Source organism: Pelecanus crispus, chromosome 1 (genome assembly GCF_030463565.1).
Source record: "Pelecanus crispus isolate bPelCri1 chromosome 1, bPelCri1.pri, whole genome shotgun sequence".
In the NCBI taxonomy this organism is placed as follows: Eukaryota; Metazoa; Chordata; class Aves; order Pelecaniformes; family Pelecanidae; genus Pelecanus; species Pelecanus crispus.
This window is the reverse complement of record NC_134643.1, coordinates 38,136,603-38,161,212: the sequence shown is the minus strand read 5'-3', so window position 1 is coordinate 38,161,212 and position 24,610 is coordinate 38,136,603. Positions and strand designations below refer to the sequence as shown.

General features: G+C 43.0%; 1 protein-coding gene across 1 annotated transcript in view; it reads left to right on the top strand.

Annotated features, from left to right (window-relative positions):
• Positions 1-24,610, top strand: part of PPM1H (protein phosphatase, Mg2+/Mn2+ dependent 1H) — a 146,046-nt gene that overhangs the window by 104,770 nt on the left and 16,666 nt on the right. The window contains exons 5-7 of the mRNA XM_075719219.1: positions 3,047-3,131; positions 10,325-10,443; positions 24,174-24,237. Of these exons, the coding sequence (XP_075575334.1) occupies positions 3,047-3,131; positions 10,325-10,443; positions 24,174-24,237 (268 nt within the window). The remainder of the gene's footprint in view (positions 1-3,046; positions 3,132-10,324; positions 10,444-24,173; positions 24,238-24,610) is intronic.

Here is a 24,610-nt window from a genome sequence, read left to right as displayed (position 1 = left end):
AAAGCCTTCAGTCGGTGCTTGGCAGCTCTGTCGCTGCGAGGTCACGGAAAGGGCAGTGCAGTCTCCAAACCCAATTAGGGCCCGATTCAGGGAATCGCAGGGAAAAATCCCACCGAGCAGGGTGGCTCCCAGGCCAGGCTTTCACACCCAGCCTCTCCAGTGAGACGGCCAACAAATGTGTCCGTTTTTGTCACTTAGGCTGTCAGAAATACCCTTTGCTGTCGTGAAACTGCTAAGCAGCTGGTGCGGAAAGGTAAAGAGACTGGTAAGAGGATAACGAGCCCACCAGAGCTGAATTCAGACCTGTGACCTGTATAAGCGCGTCCGCGTCCCTCCCGTTACTCATATCTAGAGCCGTCTAACTCCTCGGATCAAATCATTTGACTCTTACGAGCAGCTGTAACTTTCAAGTTGAATAAAGTCCAACTGCTGAAAACATTAATGAAAAACATAAAGCTGAGGCTCTGTTTTATCTGGTATCAACAGCATTCCTTTAATTCCCTCCCTCCAAAGGTTGGTTGGTTGGGTTTGGGGTTTTTTGGGTTTTTTTTTGTTTTTGTGCTGGGTGGTGCTTTTCATCCCAGGTGGCTGTAATTTCTAGTGAAAATAAGTTGAGCCATGAAAGGTTGACCCACTTGCCTCTGAATTGCTTTTTATATGATGTGAGTCCCTCAGGGCCCAATTCTACCCATAGAAGTGAGAATGATTGCTATCAACGTATATAGGAAGTATGTCAGTGTGCACAAAGAAAAAGGTGAACCCCAGACTGGTCTGAGTGGTCTTTAAAATATGGATTTCCTGTGAAAAGGTAATTAAAGGGGAAGCAAAGGATAATTAAAAAATTAGCCTGACGCCCTAGCAGTTATATCAATGTGTGTTTTTATATTAGCTCTTTCAGACAAGCAAAGATCAGTAGATCCCTTATGACTCTCTTAAACTAGTGTGTAAAATTTGGTTAGTGTCTGATCAGCTCCTTTGATCAGTCAGGTCTAGACTTTTGCCAGAGTACTTACTCTGTACTAAACCCACAGTCCCCTTAAATGGAGGCCTACTCAAGTGAGTCAAATTACATATGAAAAGGTTATAAAAACTGTCGACTGTCTTTGAGTAAATGAGTCTGGTTCAAAGCCGAATACCTTAGGAACTGCAAAAATAAAAGCAAAGGTGTTGTTGCACCTTTGAGGTGGTAGAGTTCTTAATTCATTTTTAAATGACTGTCTTGGAAATCCAAAAGAAAAATTTTCAGCAAACCTTTATTATTTTTAATTGGACCAGCATTTTTGTAAGCCTGTAATGTATTCGGATCCCATAAAGGGGAAAAAATTCCATCAAAAATTCTGCACTAATTTCTCTTAAGAAACTAATGAGTTACAACCACCATGTCTGTCTCATTTCAAGCACACGATATTGTTTTTAATTGTAGCAGTGGAGGGCCAGTGGGAGCCTTCAGTATGTAGGCTGCACTCTTGCCACCTCTAATTTCTACATAGGATTATTTACAAGGGAGTGCTGGAAGTCCAGGAGCAGTAAATTTGTTATCTGTCAAAGCAGAGCTGTTTTCCCCTCATCACCAGAGCCTTTTCCCAGCTCTCCCATTGTAGTGCAATCCTGTACCTGTCTGTTCTTTGCCATGTGAATCTCAGAAATGTGAACAGTTGCTTTCCTCTTCGATAATGCTCTTTCCTTTTGCATGCTAGCAATAGTAGATGATCACTCGGAGACAATTTTAGTCAAGTATCATATCCAGAAGACTTAGAAAGTTATCCAGTGCCACTAAGTTTACAAAGCTGTTTTGCACCCGAGCTGGTTTTCTCAAGATGCCTGTGTCTTGAATTTAGAAGTTAAGACTGAAAAGTCTTCACGTACCTACCATATTTGTTGGTTGTATTACAGTGCCATCGGAATACCTGGCATAGAAGCAATGTCAGCAAATTGATGAAATTATCAAGAGAAGTAAGCTAGCATGTAAATATCGCATCGACAGATGAAAATATCACAGAAAGGAGACCATTTAAAATACATAGAATATGGAATCCAAGTGACAGTTGCTTGTTTTATCTACACCAACTCCTGTGCAAATTCAGGAGGAGAGCTGGTGCACTGCTACTATCCAAACACTGAATTAATCTACTGACGGTTGAGGAACAGCTCCAAAACAGGCATTAAAATCTTTGGGATGATAACATAGTTCATCCAGCTCTTCAAAAGCGCCAAGCATTACTATACTTACAGAGCTGCATAAATAATGGAAAGATTAAAAGAATGCAATTCTGTGAGTGAATACATGACCACCACAGAATGCGGTAGGAATACTGGGTAAATTTTTTCCCCCTTGTGACTGTGTTTCAGCCAGTGGCATTACAGCAGGGAATAATCAGACTGTATTTTGCATGTGGCATAGCAGACTGTTAAGAGGCAACAGGCAGGTGTTTGAGAGAATTTCCTCTCTGCTGTTTGCAGAAGTGTATGTGAAATCTCCTGGCTGATTTATAATCATTCCATTACCTGTCATCTTTCGGCAGGTAACTAGTTAAATTTGTGTTAAACAGGATTTGCTTTGCCATTTCCATTTGCTGTTGGAGTAGAAATGTTCTGTCATGACATATGACCAATCAATAATTGGAAACTGCTTGCATGAGTCATTTGAAGCCAGTAGTTTAGACAGTGTCAGACACAACTGGGATTAAAACCTGCAAAGGGTTGTTCTACAATCAGTGATTCTGCAGCATCTCCTCTGGGTGTCTGCATTTCACTTAATAAGGATACCCTGTAGTCATCAACTGAAATAACTCTTGCCTTTGTTGCTTGGATGTTTTTGTGAGCTCTGAAATGAACTTGGCATATACAAATACACTTTGTTATCCAGCCTAAAGGGTGCAGGGCAGGAATTATTATCCTGTTCTGCTGACAACTTCAGTAGAAAAGAAATGGCTTTATTTTACTGTGATTCTGAAGAGAATAAGAGCGTGACTGTACCCTGTGGTTTTCTGGGTATTTTTTTACCTTTTTTTTTTTCTGTACTGATGATGTTTTATTACTATTACAGGGCTATAATAATCCGAAATGGTGAAGTCATTCCAATGTCTTCAGAATTCACTCCAGAGACTGAACGCCAGCGACTTCAGTATCTGGTAAGAGACCTGAGGACCAAATCAGGTGCTGTTGATGATGAGCATTGGTGGTGATATCTCAGGTTAAGACATATGCCACTGAGTTACTGTGGCTCAGTGAAAGACCACATGTCAGCTGAACACCAGTGACTGACCACGTATGTCTTGTAGAGATCAGCAAATGTGGAGAAAAGCCTGGTGGTGCAAACCCCGATAAAAGGAGTCTTATCCCTTCCGTGAAGGCCATCGATTAGCATGGCTGTGCTTGTGTACCTTGTTCAGCTGCAGACCTTCAGCAGTTCATGGGTGTTGGATGATGAGAGCTCAAACATAGTGCTAACAAGCCACAGAGGTATTTCAATCCATCCCAGTGTTTACTGTGTGACAGTAAAAAATACCACAGACTGGTCTTTGTGTGCGTGTGAACCATATTGCAGGGTTTTATTGATTTGCTCTAATGGTGTGCCAATAGTATCTCAATCAGGTAAAACATATCCAACTTCAAGGTGACCTCAGTGAGCATTAGTAGCTGCAGGACAGGATGGGTGAAGACAGACTATTTTTATTTAGTGTAGCAGCACCCATAAAGCTGGGGCAGGGTGACTAGCTGAGGAGATGTGCGATGCTTTATACACCAAGTTGTGTTGGCTGATAAGGTGCCCAAGAAACATAATGCATGGTGTTATTTTTTGTGCAAACAATCCTGTTACTTAAGTTTTTCATCAATGGTCTGATCAGTTGGTTGAAGTTGGTTGGCTGTTTGTCAAAACGTCATTCCTAATGGGGCCGAGAGATTTCTTTTGTGCTTCTTCTGCTTTTTCCTCTTAGAAATTTAAGCTTAAGCCAAGGCAGGCTTACTGTCAGCGTTGTCTGACGTGAGGTGGACAGGTCAAGGCTAGTGGCATTCCCTCTTCTTAAGGTGTCTCTCATCTTCAGCCTGGCCCAAGCACTGTGGTTTGAAACTAGGCAAAATGCCGGTGGTTGAAGGCAGGGGTGGAAGGTTTTAAAGAAAAGTTGTAAATGTTTCCGCAATTGTCACGTTTGATTTTTAGTCATGTTCACCGGCTAGAAGCTGAAAATTTCAGAGGAAATACTGCTTTGGGAGTATTCATATTCAGAGAACCAAATGAAAGAGAGGCCTAATAAATATTTACAATTCAGTTACATTTAAAATAATTTGTTTGCCTTTAAAATAAAAGGTATCTTTAGTATCTAGGGAGTCTGCTACTTCTGTAGGAAATACGAGATAAAACATTGCCTACAAGGGATTTTTTTTCTCTTTTGATGTCCTTTCTAGCTTGTATTTGAAAACAGCAGCTGATCTGAAAAGCATTTCTGCTGTTTCCTTTGGAAAATTCCTTTACCTTTGTTTGTTTATTTTAATTCTGTATGTAACAAATATGCCAGGGCTATGGGTATCATGTTCAAAGAAAATACATGCAAGACAGCAAGAGCGTGAAACAAAATTAGAGATAATTTCAAACATAACATTCTGCAAGTAACATTTTTACTCTAGTGTTTAAAAAAAAAGAAAAGACAACCCCATATTTTGTACAAGGTTGGCATAAACATTACACTCCAAAGGTTGCATCTGTTTTGCTGATCAGATCCCAAATAATTCTCCTTGCTCACCTTGGCAGTTGCCAGGTTCTGCTATCAGTCTGTTGCATCATCAACATCTCTCTTCTGCTGTTCTTATCTGAAAGTTACTTACTTTGGATTTATTTTCTTCTATGCAGTTAAAGCTGAGTTTCTTTGTTTCAGACATGTTGCACTGCTCTTCCTGCACAATAGGAAGAAAATCACTTAATTGTTTTAGTATTAATATTTTACTTGGTAAATGCAGAGATACGGTTCACTGTGGGGAAGTTACTGCACAGGCAAGGGGAGGGTATGGATTTACAGCCTGCAGGCTGCTGAGCGTTGGCTCCCTGTGCAGTAGACACCGTTAGCACAGTCAGAGCGAAGGAGCTTTCCTCTGCCTTTAGTGCCTATTGATTGCTTCGGCCACACAGGACCTTGGTTTAGGTTAAGTGGCATCTTCTGGATTCGTGTCCTCTTTTCTGGGCCCTAATTTCCATCTGTAAAGAAATCTGCGGGATAATGAGTTGTTCAGGTCATGTGAGCATCTCTATAGGAAGTCCTCCAGCCTAGTCTTAGATAAAACTGTGCTTCAGCTAGTACTGGTTGAGTAACTGAGAGAGGGGGGAAACAGATGTTTTCCCTATCCAGCTCCCATTTTAATGCATGTTTATTGCCATGTATCCAAGAATGGCCTTGGGTATAGGCCTCTGGTGTGGCAACTTCAAAAGAACAAGTTGAATACCCAGTCATTCTGACTTTTGAGCAGCTCTGGGCATGGTCATCCCTCCGTCTCCACCTGCATCCCCTTGTTTTGCAGTCAGAGGACAGCATACAGCTGCAGAATTCAGGCAGGCCGTATGGCAGAAGCAGACTTCTGTGTCAGGGGACTTGTGAGAGTATTGCAGAAGGCAATCGATCCTTCAGTCAGAGAGCATTTCTTAAGATGTAAGGCGTGAAGGCCTTGCACCAGTATTCACTTGGTCTTTCGGCTTCTGTAGAAGTTCAGTGCACCATACTGCCTCCCTTCCACTGGCGGGCATTTACGAGCCTCCTTTTCTTTTGAATTTTTGTGTCTTTTAGCACTGTGGCAGCAGAGCTCACACAGTGCCTGCTCCAGGAAAGCCCTAGCTTCCTATATTGGTGTATCCTGAGGGAGAAGAAAATCCAGTATTGACTGGGAACTGCTCTGGTACATTCAGCAGTTGTGCAGGCACTGACTGCCGGAGGCAGTTTTTCTTTCATCTTCTGAGAAGACTATTAATTTCAGTCATGATAGTCTAAATTGCAACAGTAAATGGATAGACTTTGTTACTTATTCCCTTGTTTAAAATGAATGATGAATGAGTGTATTGCAGATGGGTGTATTTTTATTAGTTATCAAAGTTGCACTTCAAAGATGTCATGTGAGGTCAGCGTGGTGTTACTGCATACCGTGCCCATGCGTGTAGCCAGGCAGTGCCCCAAAAGTTGACAGCTCAGAGCAAAGACGGTGCACTGCTGCTACCAGGGCAGGCTCTACTACAGGTAGAGACTGGGTGGCCATCAGTGGCGGTGAGCTGTGGATGCTCTTTGTGTTTGGCACCATTCAAACAAAGGTTCATCAGCCTGGACAGGCATGGGTTCAAAAAGGACCTATTCTTATTTCATTGTTCAGGTAAGGATTAAGTGATATGAGCTTACCTGCTGAAGGATGCTTGGGGAACACAAGCCCGAAGAGGAAATTAACCTAGATCTCCTAAATGTCAGTTCAGTGCTTCAATTGCAAGTCAGATGCATCTTAATTCTCTTACAGTTTGTGGCTCCCTGCATCACCCAGCGTAGCATTGCTTTGGCCATTTGACACATTGCACAATGCTGTGGTAAAAGAGATGTCTGGTTTTATGGAAAAGGTCCTGGCCTTTCATAAAAGGAGAGACCAATCCAGGGATGGATTTGGCTCCTACTTCCCTCTTTCCTCCTACCACCACCTCCTTTAGTTTTAATCTCTGTTTCACTTAAACATGTCCATATGATAATGGCTCAGTAATTTGCAAAACTTCTGGATGTGTTGTGCTGTGCATGCTGTTGTGATCAGTAACCCTATATACAGAATATCCTATTGGAGAAAATGGCACAATATGATAAGAGGATAAAGTTGTAAGACATAGTTGACGCAGGGGAAAACGGTAATTCTGAAAAGAACATAGAATACAGTGAAACCACTTAGTGCCAGTGATGTCCCAGAGCAGTGCGTACTGGAGGAGCTGGAAAAGGCATCAGCAGGCTTTATCGAGGTAAGATAAGATACATGCAGTGTTCCCTGCCACCTAATTAACTGACATACTAGTGTGTAAGTCTAGGTTTATCTTAATTTCATGTTTGCTTTGCTGATCACCAGGAAACACAGCAGGAAGTAAATGGCCTTTTGAAATAAACGTGACTAATATTTCCTTGAGCGGACTCCATTTTAAACAACTAACGTTGAATGTAATACATCCAGCCACAAAATACACCATAAAATGGCAGAGTACCAAAAACACTTGATGCAGACTGTGCCAGATTTATGCCAAAAAACTGTAATAGCTTCTGAAAGAAAAATGATGGAAAATATTCCTGTTCCATAACACATAGCAACAATGTTGTCTTGAACATACCTCCTAAGGATATAGAAAGTGTTTGATAGTCACTCTTTTTATTAAATTTTAAGTTCTCTGAGTGGTGTTTCTGATCGGAGGTCTTGCAAATTGAGACTAAACAAATGAAAAAATGGAAAATATGGAGCCTCATCGCAGATGAAATTTCTGGTAGTCAGTTCACTTACTGTTTCTGTTTCTCGTTTGATCACTTGAGGGGATTTCATGGCATCTGCTTGTATATCTACTTGAAAGATCTGTAGATTTTTTTAAAGCATTGCTTTTTTTTAAATTATTTTCTGGTTCTGCTGCCCAGCACAGTTTGATTGGGGTCGAGAGGGAGAAGAGTCCTGCCTCATAGTAAATGAGAACAGTTCTCAAGAAACCTGACTGGAAGTCGCAGCTGAGTTTTATAGTAGAACATTCTTCTCTCTGTAGAATTACCAGTGAAGCATCAAAAATAACTGTTAAAAAGAAAAGGGTAAAAAAATACAAAAAATTTAAAAAAAAAAGCACCCAACAAAAATCCCCATTTCTGCACATAAGAATTCAGCTCACAGGCACCAGAAGCTTCCAAATTGCTCTTTTCCCTCTGTTCCACTGACGCCAAAAATATTAGAATCAAGTTAAGATCCCTGGATTGTAAATCAAGCATTGAGGCTTGGCTGCGGCAGAGAAATCTTATTTGAACATTAGCAGTCCACTGGTAACTCTGCCAGCTTTATTAATCTTATTTCACTTGTGACCTCAGACTTTCCATCTGAGTAAATCTTTATGAAATGCAGTCTCTCCCAATCGCTTTACCTTTTCAATAAAGGAAATTCTTGTTTTCAAGGGGAAAAATGCTAAAAGCCTGTAACTTTTTTCTTCTGGACCTGTGATCCAGCCTAATAAGTAATCTCATAATCTAAAGGTTAAATAACTTCACTTTGATGTCAGGTATGAGGTTTTTTGCTTTAAATAAGGCTTCTTGTTTTGTGGGCAGGCGACAGTTGTCTTTAACTAGAAGTGGTTTGTAATGATTTAATCAAGATAGGCTGTGCATTTTTAAAAGTGAACTGAATTGCACTTTCAAAGCAGACTGACTTCATTGTTTACAATGTCATAGACTAGAAAGAATTTAAAAAACACCAAAAAAAGTCCAGCGCTCTGCTGTCGATGTGTAGCAATACATCAAATAAATCATTAGGGATGTTCCATCTTTTTTGCGACTGGAATGAAAATAAATAAAAATACAAAGTTTACCTGTACTTTTAAATAAAGAATCCAGAGTTCTGGAAGTATGGAAAGCCTCATATGGACTAATACTGCTAGACCTCTCAAAAGTCACTAGTGCTTCTCAACCATTTCTGTAATGAGGAACAGTGATCCAATTAGAGGGTCCTTGAAAACAATATTTGGGTGGGGGAGGGGACGTTGGCTGACTGTAGACAGCAGGAAAAAAAATGTAATTCCCTTAACTGTACACGGGGAGAGAATTTGATGGAGCTCCTGTTCCAGGAAGAGATCACAATGTCAAGATCACATTTGCGTGCTTGAAAGCTGCTTCGTGAAAGCAGAATCCAATCTTGTCAGCTACACGCAGCAATCTCCCTCAGCCCTGTTTCAGCCGAGCTCGAGGTGTTTTCTGGAAGGATGTCTGGCGACGGGAACGGGGACAAGCTGATGGAAGGTTAGCACTGTGATGTGCTGAGCCTGATCCAACTCCTATTAAATTGAGTGGGAGCAGACTCGGCCCTTAAATGCAGGAAATATTTTATTGTGAAATATCTGCATGATAGCTGCCAGGTAGATCAATAAGGGCTTCCGCTGCTTCCTGCCACTCACCTTTGATGAGCGCTAGATTTATGACAAACCCACAAACTAAAGCCAGCTCATTTGGTCTGCCCTGACGGCAGCTGCTGCTGGAGATAAGACAGACTTTATTGCCCTAACTGTCTGGATAAGGAAGATGAGTTATCTGCAGAAAGGTTAAGAAACGCAACTTTTTTCAGTTCCCTAGCCAATTTGACTGTGTCTTCAGAAGAGCTCACTCATAATGTAGCTTTAGGGAGGGAGAGGGAAAGGCTTGTTTATACAAATATTAAAGAAAAATGAGTGAGGTTTAAGGATTAACCTGTCGTGTCAGGTGATCTGTGTATAAATCCAAACCAAAAGTCTGTGTGGTGGACAAAGAGCTTCGTGATGCTCTCAAGTACAGTCAACTCTGGAGCACATGAGCCTCGGGCACAGCTCTAGCAAAGAGGCATCTCAGCATCTGCAGAGCTGCAACACCAGAAAGGGCAGCAGCAGCACTGTTTGAACGTTAACACCGTCAAAAACATTAGTTGCGGTTGTGACACAAAACCACTGCTGCTTTTCTTAAAGTCTATTCTGTACAAAGGAGGTAGTTTTTAGAAAACAAGAAAATAAAGTGCTCTGCAACTTGTGTTTATTTGCAGTGTCTCATGTGATGGGTACAGCACACTGAACAGGTAAAAGGGAACATTTTTCTCAAGGCAGTGAAAATTAAAGTGTGGTTGTAATATTAGGGGGTGTGTGTTGTTGGCATAGCTGAACTGGGAGTCAAAAAGCTTCAGCTTCGCTCCACACACCCCCCTCCAAGTCTCTGCTTGCTCCATGGCTTTGTCCTTTGATTGTTCCCTTCTCTCAGGTCGCTGACTTAAAAAAGGGGATGTGTTCTGTTTTACAAAGTCCTGCAGACTCCTTCAGGGTCAGTGGATGAGGTGTACTTTAGAGATCCCAAATGTTGAGGAGTAGGGAGAAGTAGTGAAGGATTTTGAGCACGAGAGGACTGCACCCTGTAAGGCTGCTGCTGGACACCAGGCAGTGTCAGAACTGGTGTATGTGCATATCATTTGCTGAAATGGAGCTCATCATCTTCCTTGTTTAAAAAGGGGGAAAAAAATGTGTGTGGGAAGGGAGCGGGAAGGGATGGTAATGCTACCTCATTAAAAATAGATGATGTCTTGTTTTATGATGTTCGTGTGGTATCTGTGGCTTGGTTTCTGCCCACAGGCTTACATGCAGCCCCACTTGCTGGGAAATGAGTTCACACATTTAGAGTTTCCACGGAGGGTGCAGCGCAAGGAAGTTGGAAAGAGGATGCTCTACCGTGACTTCAACATGACCGGCTGGTAAGAATGTGTCCTTCTCAGCATGGGGTCAGCCTTCTCCCCAAGCAATGCCTGCTTTGTACGTGTCTTTGATTAGTGTAAACTGCATCAAACATGGAGGTGTATGCCTGCGTACTAAAGCGAAAGGTATTCCTTCTTTCAGATGTATTTTTCTTTTAGAAGTTAACATTTTAAATAAGTTGACCTTCCTCCAGGGCCAGGACCTCAGTTCATTGTAACGTGTGAGCACTCAAAGCGGAGCATACGCATAAAGGGGAAGATGTGCCAGGGGATCGTCTTGAAAGCTGAACAACTTTCCTATCTTGGAAGTAGCTTTATGTAGAATCTGGATCGGTGGTCCGTCATGCCTTTGCATGCCGAGGAATGCTTGCGGAAAAGCTGCCTCCCATACTCCCGTACAGCTGACCCCTGATTTGGGTAACCCTTGAGGAATTGTTTTAGAGACGGGCCTATCTGAATAAAAGTCATAGCCACTCTAAAATGAAAAGGCTTGGATGAACAGCATTGACTTAATGAAGTGAAGACAGGAAGAATGATGAGATTTTTGTCTCTGGCTAAAAGTCTTCGTTGTTTTGTGTCAGTTCAAGAGGCTCCTTCTCAAGTGACTCCCAGTCACTTAGAGAAGCCCTAATCCTTGCTGTTGTGGGCTCTCTGTGTGACCTGTAAAGGCAAAGGCCCTATATTTGCAAATGGTCTTCACTTCCATGCTGTTTGTGTTTTAGCATCCTTAGCAAATGTCCTTTCAGGAAGGGAAAGAATGGAGGGGGTTAAAAAGCCTGAACTCTTGTAGGTTTGACGACTTGGAGGCTCACATGCAACTACAACTCCACATGCTTTTGATTTGTCCTATACTTTATAGACCATAAATATAATGATGTTTTAATGGCAGAATAATGATCTAAGTTTAATATTATCTGGAGTGTTTGTGCAGAACATGTTAATCTGGGAATAACCATTGTTGTCCATCGTTTTGAACAGCTGCTAGTAGAATATGCAGTCTCACCCTGAGAATGATGACTTCACATTTTGAAAAGGCTACAGGCATGAGCAAAAGAATAGGAACAGAATGAGAACATTGGATCAACTGAGGACTTAAACAGCAAAACATTTGGAAGATCATGAGACACTCTCCCAGTTTCTGCAAAGGGAGTTTTCTTATTAAACTCCCGGATGTCTCTGAAGGCATCAGTAAAGAATGGCTTCATGTAGACTTCCAAAAGCTCTTTTTCAAGATGTGAGATGCTATTGGGGAAAAAAAAAAAGGAAAGAAAAAAAACCCTTCTAATTTGAGGGAGAGCTATAGAAGTATCATGGGCCAAGAACTTCCTCAGAGGAGGGTAAGAGCAGAATTCTTTCATCATGGTTGGAAGGCAAAGAGGGTTTCTCCAGGTTCGTGGGAGTTGTTTTGCATTTTCCCAGTTGGTTAGTGGTCTGGAAAGGAAATGAGGTTAGAGTGGTTGAAGTTGCAGCATTGGCAGGTGACACCACAGCTCTTTTCCTAATAAACAAGAAGGGCCATGAGGAACTGCAAAGAATTAAGTGATTTACATGAACAGACATCACAATTATCAAATTTGGTGTTGATAAATACTAAGTAAAGCATGAAGAGGGAAAAATAACTATTTGTGCACATTAGAGGTTCCAAATGAACTTGAGAGCGGTGTCAAAAAGCCCAGTGAAAGTTCTGCTTACTGTGATTTTTTTCCAGTCAAAATCACCAGCGGAGTGTTGAGATGCATATAGGGTTGGAATGGATAAAAATTAAAGAAATAATTCTGTATATCAGTTTGTACCTCATTTGTGAATCTGAGCATAACACTTCACCTTATTGAAAATGGTTATTGCATAGCTAATACTGTTTGGCATTAGAAGAAAAATAAATAAGAAGGAATGCAAATTTTAAATGCAAAATAATGACTAAGGTAGAAGAGCTTGGGTGAGTCTAAACAGATGGCAGATTTGATTCAATGTATTGTTTTTCAGTCCTGATGTGTGAACTCTGTTAACTCTGTCACATGTCAGTGGGGAGAAGAGAGTTGATTTTTCCTTTTGATTTTTCTGAATTTCCTCAAGTGTAGGACACATGTTGATCCAGTTACAGATTCTGATATGGTTGATGCAAAAATTACCACCAGTTCAGCACAAATATGCCTAGCTGTAAGCAGATATTCCAGAATAAATACTTAAACTGTGACTTGAAAATTCAAGTCTGAATTCACCTCAGTGTTGTCCCAGAAAGAGGTGTCCTGTACCAAGCAAAAGCACGTGGAGATTGTGATGAGGCTACCTCTCCCTGCTGTTCCTTTTGACTTCTGGCTGGAAGTGGAAAATGGGGGCTACATTTTTGTCCTGAATAAAAAAACATTAGAATCTTCTCTCTGCTCCATATCCCACAGCTAGTGCACCAGTTACCTCTTTGTTAGTTTGCCTCAGGACAATACAATGGTGAGGGAATTGCTCTATTGCCATACATTTATCTAAATCAGAGCCCGTCTAAATAAGGATCCATTTCTTTTTGCAGGGTGTTTCCCCAAGGGAGTATTGTTTTCCATTGAATTGTGTGCAGTGATCTCCGAAGCAGAGGAGAAGCAATCTGTTTCTATTTATCCAAAAGTCTGGGTCAATTTTAATGGTTGAGATTGTGGACAAGACATTAGATTTCCAGCTTGGTGGGCTCTCAGAGGCGATGGTTTGAGGTGGCTGGTGTTTCACAGTGGTCGTTTTCCACGTCAGGGGTTTTGCTTCTATTTTCTTCCCTTTCTAATTCCTAGATTTAACTGATGCATCAGGACACAGTGGCCGAGGACATGTCTGTTCTGCATTTGTTTCTAAGGGCAATATCTATCATGGAGAATAAATTAGCATACATATTCCTTTTCTAGAAAACATCAGATGGAGCTTTGGCCAGCCAGCGCTTGATACACTAAAACGCTGCCAAACTTTTATCACTTACAATGCAGAAGATCAATTGTCTGAACCTTTTTTTGGTCAGTGACTTCACTCTGTGTTGACATTTGCACATACATGTAGAGAGGTGACGGTGATGTTAGGAAGAAACAGCCACTCTTACACTTAATTACTGACTCCTTTAGTGAGAGGGTGTAAAACTCTCTCTGCTCTGATGTTTCCTCAGGAAAATGAACTGGTTTATTTTAAAATTCAGGACGCTTTCTGTGTTTTCTGTTAGAAGCTGTATGATTGTTTTTTTTCTCCTTCATTTTTACCCTTCTCCTGTGCTCTGGAGCTTTTCAGATTCTCAACAATGGCTTGGCTTGCCCAGCTTGTTTGGATTACAAAAGGTTATTGTCTTTGGGTCTGTCATAATGCATTTGGCCTTTTTTTTGCTTTTTGCTTTTTCTTTCTTTTTTTTTTTTTTTTTTTTTTTCATGTGAGGTTTCCACACTGGCTTTGTCTCAACAGCCCACAGTGGTAGCAGAGCTGCCAAGTTTCCCCACAGCATTAGGACAACCACTGATCCAGCAATGTATACCGCATCACTAGTCCAGGCTGCCTGTAACTGCTTTGAGACCAGCCTTTCCCTTCTCCCTCCAGCTCTCCCACCCTTTCTCCTTGCTCTGCATTGGCAGTTGGGATGAGAAATCCGCTGTATGAAATGTATCTAAAATAAATCCCGCTTAGGTGGGAGCTGACTGTGAGCTGCCCCTCCTGCACCCTTTCCCCATGAGCGTTGTGGTTGAGCAACCATTGCAAAACACGTACTGTAGCTGGCAAGGCATCTTAAGAGCTGTGTCTCCTGCTGAACAAGCCTCCGAGCTGTCTCGAGCCATAATTTGCTGGCAGACATCTGTGTTACTGACAGTCTTTCACAGCTGGGTCTCTGGGCTGGGGTTTTCAGGCCCATGGCTTGCAGAAGTTAAACTTGTATCGCAGAGAGGGTAGTTCTGGTGGCTTTGACAAGTCCTGGCAACAGAAGCATCAGGGAGGACTCGGTGGCCACGTAAGCAAAGTGCTGCCAGCGCTAAAAACGGGTGTGGGTAGCCTGAGGTAGAAATATATGGGAGGGGGGGAAAAAAGCAGGCCTGATGATCACTGCTCCTTTAAAGGACTGCACAGAACTAGTATTCTTGTCTCCGCCTTTTAAATAAAAGCTAAGACACAGTTAGTGTCAGGTTTTCTTTACTCTTGGGTAAATCCAGTGTGAACAATTTTGAAGTACTTTGCTCTGACTATATCTTAGACACCTTCCCCAAACCTGATTTTCTGGCTTACTGTGTCCCTCGCTGGCACGGTGGCTCCTTCCAGGGTTCCCCTCTTGGCCTCCTGCGGGGCCGGAGGAGCCGTACAGCACTGCACTTAACCAAAGGCATCCAGAAGGCACTACTGTTTCAAAATTAATTCTCCTTGGAACTCAAACAGTGGCCTTTCTGCTGCTTGCATTGCGGTGGGGTTCTTTAAATGCTTGTTTCCAGATCAGAGCTGTAGCTATTTGACTTGATTTTAGGGTGGCAAAAAGAGCCCTAGTGTCCTAGTTTCAGCTGGGATAGAGTTAATTTTCTTCCTACTGGCTGGCATAGTGCTGTGTTTTGAATTTGGTATGAGAATAATGCTGATAACACACCGATGGTTTAGTTGTTGCTAAGTAGCGTTTATACTAGTGAAGGACTTTTCAGCTTCCCATGCTCTGCCAGGTGCACAAGAAGCTGGGAGGGGGCACAGCTAAGAGAGTTGATCCAAACTGACCAAAGGGCTATTCTATACCATATGATGTCATGCTTGGTATATAAACTGGAGGGAGTTGGCCGGGAGGCTGCGATCGCTGCTTGGGAACTGGCTGGGTATCATTCAGCAGGTGGTGAGCAATTGTATTGTGCATCAATTGTTTTGTTTATTATCGTTGTTGTTGTTGTTTATTATTATTATTACTGTCCCTTCATTTACTGTCCTATTAAACCCACAAATTCTACTTTTTTTTTTTTTTTTTTCTGATTCTCTCCCCCATCCCACTGGGGAGGGGGAGAGTGAGCAAATGGCTCTGGTGTTTAGCTGCCTGCCAGGTTAAACCACAACGCCTAGATAACAAGTCCATTTTTTTCACCTCATTTGTTGGCGGTTTCCTTTGCCCTCCAGGATTGCGCAGAGGTGACCTGCATCCCGTCGAAAATGGTCCGAGCTGGCGTGGTACCCACCACGCATCATGGGCTGAAGCCCAAGGCGGCAGCGAGCCGGGGAATGGGGCGCTGCCTCTGAGCGTGCCGTACGCGCGGCGGCAGCGGAGCCCTCGCCAGCTCCGTGTCCGTGCGTCTGGCGAGGGGGTGCCGTGGCTCGGGGTTAGCCGCCCGAGGGTCAGCCCGTGCCGGGGAATCGCCCACCCGCGTGATTTATTCCAAAGCAGGGAGGCTGGTGCCCTGGGGCAGGCGCTAAGCAAAACCCGTTTTATTCTAGAGTCAATATTGTCCACTGCCTGGAAAGCCGCCAGCCTGCTCTGCGCTCGCCCTTTTCTTTCCAACAGGGAACGTCTTTCAGCCTCTAAGCATCTGATTAAAAAAGCAACTTCACTTTTCAAGCCGTTTTATTTTGTTTGGGATGGATGCCTTTTGCTTTCATTGTGCAGCCCGCCTTGCCGTCTGCGGTTCAGACTCCGGCTCACAAAAACCAGGCACTCATTAATCACTTATTGGGGATCCAGAATACCCTGGTGAGAGCCAACGTACATGTTTTGCTTGGTAATGCGCGAGCTGATTTGAACAAATATTGCCAATGCGGCCGCTATCTTATTCTTTATTGCTGGGCTCGATGTCCTTTGACAGCGCATTCAGGTAGCCTGCCCGAGGAGTGCCTGAGCAGATTGAGAAATGCCACAGAAATGCTTTATGGAGCAGGCGCCTGCGCTGCGCCCCCCCCTTTAATATAAATTGATTTATTGAATCAAGCGCAGAAGCCCTGCTACAGAAACCTCGGGCTATATCCTCTGGAGAACCACCTAATAAAACAGCCCCAACTGACACTCCTCATTAGCTTTTCCACCGATCCCAAGGCAGTATTTAAAGTGACAGTGTCCCTCTTTTCGGCCTGAATTTATCTGCCGGCTAATGCCTGTGGGTCTAATTAGCTTAGCATTATTAGTCTTATTCAGATAAGCTGCATTTCCTAACAGCTTGATTCCAACTTGTAAAAAGTAATTGGAAGTCTGCAAACCCTGTGCCGTAACCTGCTTGATTGTGCCTTTTAGCCAAATTCATGTAATTTACAAAAAGTCATCCTTTCTCGCCCCCCCCACCCTTTTTTAGTTGAGCTTTTTTGTCTGGTGAAACCTTCTGTGCTGCTTCTGTTGAATCCTGGCTGTATTGTTGTGTTCGAGACCTCAGCCGTATCCTTTGTACAATCGCCAGGGAGAGATCAAATTTTAATTTCATAATTACTTCACAAGAAAACAGCCTTTTCCCCAGTCATGCCTGGTATTAATTTCCTCCCAGCAACTTACATTTTCATAATTTAATGATTATGGGCCACCTTTGCAGCACTAGGCCTTTCTGGAGAAGGGAGAGAGAGGATGTCATTTTTGCAGCAGAAACCGTAATCCACGGCCACTTGCCTTGCTTTTTTTGTCTTTGCTCTCGTCTCTCATTGCGAGGTAGCCAGGAGCGGGATGGGACGTGCCTCTTCGGTGCGTGCAGCCGGAGCAGCTTGCTGCGTTGTGCCTAGGTGTCTGGGGCACAGCTCTGTGATGATGAATGGCTGTTTGCAATGTGCATGTTATGCATCTTTTCAAGATTTGCAGCCCTCGCTGCAGGAGCAGCGGGAGGTGAGAGCTGACCTGCTGCGTACAGCATATCTCCTGACAGTGACAAATGGCTCTGTTTTCCCCAAGTGCACACATGCCGTAGGAGCTGAGCTGGTGTCTTCAGGGCAGGAGAAAGCAGAAACAAGAAAGTAATAGTGCTGCAACAAAAGAGAAAACTTAAGTCTGGGGTAAAGCTCGTTGTAAATGGCCTCTCTGGGGCCAAGTGAGCCTGACAAGAATGAGGTCAGTCCTGCAGGAACATCTCCTTCTGGAAGCAGCACATCTAAGGCCTGTCCCTGCATGGCTGTGCAACTCCACTTGGGCTTTGCCTTGGCACAAGATCAGGTACCACACATGCAAGGGTGAACAAAAGGCTCCCAGTCTGTAGAGCTCTGTTTTATCAGACAGAAACTAAACTGAAATCAGCTAATCTTCAATCTGAAAACCCAGGCAAAACCAACTCTTCCTCCTGCTAAGATGAAGTCTCTTCCCCTGCTTCTGCTTTCTCTGGCTTCCCCAGAGAATTGACTTAACCTCTGCTGGGTCCCTAGGAAATCCTCTTTCTTTCTGCTGTCACCCAGGATTGACTTATGGCTCTGCTCCTAGCTGAGAGGAGGCCCCTGGCTCCACGGAAGAGTTTCCAGCACTGCTGTGGGATGGTGAGGTCTCTGCTTGCTGTGTCTCACTGCCTGCCCTATCCTACGCTACAGTGATCTTTCCCAGAAGAGTTTGCTCCACAATTCTTCCTTAGCAGCAATCTCCTTTCCTTGCAGAGGATCCCAGCTAGCAAGTATGGAGCAGGCACTTCAAGGCAAACATGCGGTCTTTCTCCCATCTGCCTCACCACATCCTTTTTTACTAGTAGTACAGTAAAATGTGAATTTACAGACTGTTCTTCTGTCCATCGCAGTACATTAAGCCCATAGGGTGTTAACAGCCCACCTTCCCTACCCCTCTAACTCCAGAGAAAATTGCTGATAAACCGTCCTGTTGGTCTTCTACTTTTAAAAGAGATGAAGTAAATTTTTAGAAGTGTTCAAGACAGCAAATTCACTGGAAAAAAAACCCCAACCTTGGCCTGGTGCGACTGTTGCAGAACATGGATCCACTTGTTGTGCAGCTGCAATGTCTGCACACAGTTTCAGTCACTCGTGGGTGGTGGAAGCTACAAGTAGCAAGTACACTTCCTCTGTCCCTCCCAGCCTCCTGAGCACAAAAGCAGCAAGGGGACTGGAGTGCTTATAAAATACCCTCAGTTAATTTTTTTTTTTTTCCCTGATTTTCACCTTTTTTTGGGCAAGGACCTCTCTAGGTACTTGGCCACCTTCTCCATGACTCTTCCTCCACCTCTGCCTTTTAATGCTTCAGTAGAAGTAAATAGACTGAAAAAAAACCAGCCGTGCTCCAGGAAGTGCCTGAGAGAGGATGCCAGTGCTTGAATCTTTAAAATGGGCTGGCCAAGATGGATGGAGTTTGTTTTGAGAATTTCTTCCACAGGAGTACGTGGTACTGGGGGACATGTCATCTCCAGACAAAGTCCAGACTCTGTCTTAGGACTGCACACCATAGTGAAGGCTCCCTGGAGGTCCAGAGCTTATGTGCTGGCCTGGTTTGACAGTTTCAAATCAGTACAGTTTCAGGTTCAGAAGAAATTTCTGAATTTTCTGGGAAAAACACATTTTAAAACTTGTGTTTTCCTCTTTACCTGAAAGAAACCCTATGAGAGTATCTTGGGTTAGAGTAGGTGTTTCCCTAAAAACTGTTTTGTGCATATGCATGCATGCGTCTGTTGACTTTAATCTATTTGGTTTTGCCATCATCTTTTCTCTTAACAAACATTACTATAGTTTGTGTGCTTTTATTATCTTTGTTTATTGTAGTTTTGCCTCATTAAACTGTATGTCAGATGAGTAATAGGGGAAAGATACTGAGGCACTGGAACATTAAAGCTAACCTACCTAGAGGGTACTTAGTATCAGACAGTGCTGTCTGGATTTAGAGATCCTGACTCTGCAGAAGCACATATGTATAAGGACATTTTTAAAAAATTATGGCTGGATCCAGCCATAAATTGTATAATTTTCAGTGGCTCTGTGCCTAACCTGTGCTACACATTTTTTTTTCTCCTTGGTAGTAAGCATGCATTTATACTGGTTTAATGCCTGTAGTTCAATAGACAGTACCGATAAACAGTTCCTTTTGGGTTGGTGATTTAAGCTCTGTTATCCAAAGGGCTGGCTCCAGTCCACTGATTTTGTGTGGGGGAGGGGAAAAAAACCCCTAGTTTCTATCAAGTTTTCTGTTGCTTAAGGATTAAAATCCAGGTTTCTATTGGTATGGCCAAGGAAAGTTGAGCTTGGGGGACAGGAGGATGGTTGGTTAGCTGGGGTGGTTTTGTTGTGGGGGTGGGGAATGTTTGGAGGTGGTTCTGAGTTTTTGCAGAGTGGTAGCAAAGCAGTGCTAGAAATACACTGCATCCACAAAGCTGTCTCAAAGGAGAGCCTTCATCCTTGTACTCAGTATGAACTAGGACATTTCTGAAGCCACAGTGCTTTTTCTTGCTTGCTTGCCTCAAGTGGGTTTTGCTCTATGCTTCAAGCTAAAGCCTTTTGATGATGATTCTTTTTGCTCTTCCTCAGGTTTAATTCTCAGTTTACTATCAGGTGTCACTAGCAAAGATGTGAAATACAACAAACTTTATAAAGCCAAGTGCTATGGAAAAGCAGAGCACGGAGTTTCGATTCCCCTGTCGTTCACAGAACTGAGCCTTCCAGGTCAGGGTAGATTGTGTTTTTGCCACCATCTGTTGTGCCTGGGGATGCCAATGCAATACTTTTCATGACCAGTAACCTTACACAGGTTACTGGTTTAAAAAAAAAAAAAAAGAAGTGGGTGGCTTTTTTTTTTTGTCATCAACAACTTCTACTCTTACGTGAATTTGCCTGTGCTTTCAGAAGGCCAGTTTAAAGAACAAATTATATGGCAGGAGAATGCATAACACATGTAAGAAATTATCTAGGATTTTGGCTCTGAAATCTGTGTTTGGGAGCCGACCAGTTTTTCAAGTTCTGACCCAGCAATATGCAGGTAACTTTGGTAATCTTTTATTTAAAGAGTGCCTAGAGCACTGCTAATGACCTCAGCACTGTAGGAAACATCTTCTGTAGATTGTCTTGTGCATTTAGCAGCTTCTGGTGATTATTTCACCCTGTATTTAGAGCAGATTCCAGTTAGCATATGAGTAACATCATGTCAGTCCTAGTTCTTTCGTTCTGACATCTCTTTTGGCTCCCAGTGCGATTTGGCCTCGTTTTCCAAAATGTTGATCCTGAGTCCAAATGTAACTTTGTGGGTGGTACATATGTCAAGCCCTAGTTCAGTATTTTTGGACAGCAGTAGCATTTCATAATTCTTTTGAAATGAAAAGAAGAAACGAAGTTAACTGAAAAAAATGCAGCTAGATCTAGCTGGGCACAAGCTCGCCTTTTCAACTCCCCCCTCCGCCCCCCTGTTTTTCCATTTGGAAAAGTAGAGGTTTACGTGGCAGAAGCACTTGACAGGATTTAGGCTCATTCAGAGCAGCAAGCAATACCGTAGCCTTGTCTTTATAACCTGTCTTCTCATGCCCTGGTGGCCACTGAGACCTCCTGGGATGCGGATGAGGAAGGTGGGGAGAGTGGAGGGTTGCAACCCTGTGTTTGTTAAATCAGTGAGCTAGGCTGAATTACATAGATGGCTGAATAAGGCCATGTTGGCACTAAAAAAGCCAAACAACCCCCTCAGGTTCTCCGTATGTCTGTGTTTGATATACCTACTGCCATATTATATCTTTATATACAGAACACTCTAAACAGCACAGGAAGGTATAAATGCAACTTTATTACATAAAACCAAGTGAAATAGTCCAGAAGGTTGTAGCCTGTGTGAAATAAACACATGTACAAAGTACAGAGGGTTTCACAGGGCATAAATCAAAATGAACTTCATAGCTTCCTTCCTTCCTTCCTTCTGCCCAGCGCAGTTGCCGAGCTGCTAGCTGAAAAGCTGTCCTTCATCCCTCTCTTGCAGCAAACCACACGCTCATATATTATTAATTCTGTTTCACTAGTAATGCAGGACACAGGTACTTTTCTAGAGTGTCTCAGATTGCTTTTCAGTGTGTCTGTGCCAGCTCCAGTGCTGCGGTTGCAGTTCTGAGCATTGTTTTTCAAGCACTGATAATTTTTCAGGCGATAGCAACATCAACAAAGATGTGCTTTTGAGATGAGTCTTGACACCCAAGTTCTGAGCCCAAGAGGTGATTTGCTGTGAGAAACCGCAAAACCAATCACTATAGCCCTCTGGGCCTCCCTCACTTAGTCGCAGAGCTTCAGAGGTCACAGGCTAGCCAGCTGCCCTTCCTAATCTGCTGATGAAACATGTTAGCTTCAGCCCTTGCAGCACAGCCTCTTCCAGCAACCTTGCACTGTTGTGTAACATTTGAAGGCCCCAGGGATGATGGTCCTTATGGTGGTGCCATAAAAGATGCTGGACTTGGCAGTGGGGACCATTCTTTTGAAGGACACTGGCCTAAATGATGCCTTTTCACCCCTTCTTTTTTTCCTTCTTCCTAAAGCGCAGTCAGTGTGAGGTGCTATGCAGGAGAATATAAGGAAGGAGGGGAGAGAGAGAAGAAAACTTGATCCGTTTTTGGCTACTTACAGGACAGTGTAAAGTGGGGGCTTTGGTCTTAAATATTTGTAGTTATCTTGCACATAATATAGTTTGTGGGTAAAGAATGGATTTGTTTTTTCCTTTAAAAAGGGGGTTGCAAATAGTTAAGTCATGTCAACTTAGTCTTGTTTGCTATTTGCAACAAATATGTACAATAACTTGAAAATCCAGTAGGAATGGTTGTCTTGTCAGCCTTGATTAGTCATTTGACTCTGATGCTTGATATGGACTCAGCTGATACCCTTTTTCTTGGTGTCAGAGCACAACTGGCTCTGTGCAAGGAGTAGGAAAGAGTTCAGACTCCTCCTCAAGGAGGTTTTGCCAGGGCTCCCAGCACTGTAGGTCCAGCTGGAAGCTTTGGGACATGTTCATGAGCAGTCAGGGATGGTAAAATTCTTCCTCCGCATTCAAAGCTGGATATCCAAGTTGGTGAGTAAGGCAGAGACATTAGCTATTCCCTGTTGGAAATAAAGAAAGAAACAAGAGCAAAGGCCACGACTGACTCATCCTTCCCAACAAAATGCTATTCCAGGATTTAAATATCAGGGAAGTATTATCATGCTGGCTATTTGTAGTGATTTGTGCCTTTTTGTTTGGCTTAAGAGCTAATCTGTTTGCCCTCCCCAGTATAACATGCCATTTAAATACTTCACTGTATTGTCTCTTATAGAGATGCCCAAGTATCATGGTTATATACACAAAATATTCTTGACTACATGGTGTCCCAAGAAGCACCCACTGTATTTTGCAAACCTCACTTGGTTCTGTTTTGAGATTTCACACCTAGTAATGTTTTGTAGGATGGGAGCAGAGTCCTCCACTAGTTTCTTCTTTGTGTTTTGGTTGCTTTTTCTTTTTTTCTACCCCTCCCCTAAGCCTACCTGTGATTACTGGGAAATGTAAAGGTGGGGCTCAAATGTCTATGCTATTCTTTTTATGTCTGAGGCTTGCCTAGGTGATGCAGCATGTATAGCTGTGTAATACAGCACCATTTATTGATCCCAGGTCTATGCCATATTTCAGCGAAGCAGGGGGCAGTTTGATTACAATATAGGATTTCACCCTTAACTTTTAATTTCCTGCTGGTTTGTGTCACAGCCTTAACATTGCTTAAATGTGATCAAAAGCGACTCCCTGGAGCTCAAGCAGCCAGCCTGGTTGAAGGGCCACTCAGCAGGGGCTGGCGGTGGCTGGCAAGGGACCCGCCGCGGCACCTTCCCTCCTCCCACTTGTCCCTTCCACTTTGGTGGGGGGCACTGACTCACACGCTCGGGGGATGATTTTGGTATCACCCTGAGGGCTTTGGGCAGGGGTGGGCTGGGAGGAAAGGACAACATGCAGGGAAAGGCTGGGGAGGGACAACTTTGTGGTATGAAGGGAAGCGTGTCCCTCTCGGGTGATGTACTTTAATAAAGAGGCTCTCCAGAACCTCGGCTTGATCATACAAACCATGGGACTCTACAGCTTATGAGAATGATAGCCATCTTTTTTATTTGGTCGGTTGGGTTTTTTGAATTTCTCACTGGCAAAATTGCTCAAAAATTGCTCACCTTCTCACTTCAACAGTGTCAACAGCTGGATGTGTAAAAGGTAGAGTACACAGGCATGTGGTAAACAGAATCAGAGCATGAGCATTTACTACTATTGTCTCTTGGCCATGGAAAAACTGCTGTGAAACACAAAATCTCTGACAACCTTGACTCTTGCAGTCAAGGTCAAATGAGCACTAAATATCCTTCCAAGACTTTTCAGCACATGAAACTTGTCTTAGTTTAAGCAGTCCTGAAAGGTGAGAACAGAATCAGAGAGCTGTTTCACACTTTGACTGTGTACGCATCCTGTTGTTGCTCACCATTTCATGTTAACAGTGTGAGTCTAGTCACTGGTTAGCTTCTTGGTGGATTTGGTGGGGTTTTTTTGTTTGGTTGGGTTTTTTTATGACACTGTATTATGGTAGAGCTGCTGCCAAGGCCAACGATATCCTACCTGATTAGGATGTTATTCCAGTCCACCTCTTTTTCCTTGCAAGCAATAGGAGCAGCTTGGCATGTTAGATATTTCCTCATGCTCACTTTTCCTTTTGGTGAAATAGATAATTCTTTAGGGAAAATCTTTCCACAGAACAACAAATTTACATCTTGGTTCAAAGACAGAGTCCCTAGGAAAAATAATGATTTTTTAAATTATTATTTTTAAATCATAGCTGCTTGTTTCAGGGCACTGGGTCACTAATTGAGTGCAAGCTTTATAAGTGTTGTTTGTCCTCCCCCCACAGGGCATACAAAACCATTGAGGAAGATGACTTGAAGTTTCCCCTTATATACGGAGAAGGCAAGAAGGTGGGCATGTTTGCTTTCCTCAGACCAAAGGAAGAAGGAATTCTGTGCTGTTTACCACTTGATTTAGCCTGTGGCAGTCCAGTGTTTTCCACTCAGTATCTCTTTATTTTATCGTTTTGACAGCTTGAAAGAATATCTTGGTTCTGTCATAAATCAGTCTCATGTCTGGGGGGCGGCGGGGGGAGCTCAACATACTAAAAAGCATTTTTATAGCGAAGAAATCATTTGCTGTTCAGTTTGCTTTTGGGTTTTTTTTTCACTGTAAGTAGGCTACAATGAGACCATCTTAAATAATTGACTTAAAATGTTCCTGGCTTCATTGTAAAATATAACTAGGCTGGATGAAGGCAGCAAAATACCTCATGTTTGCTGA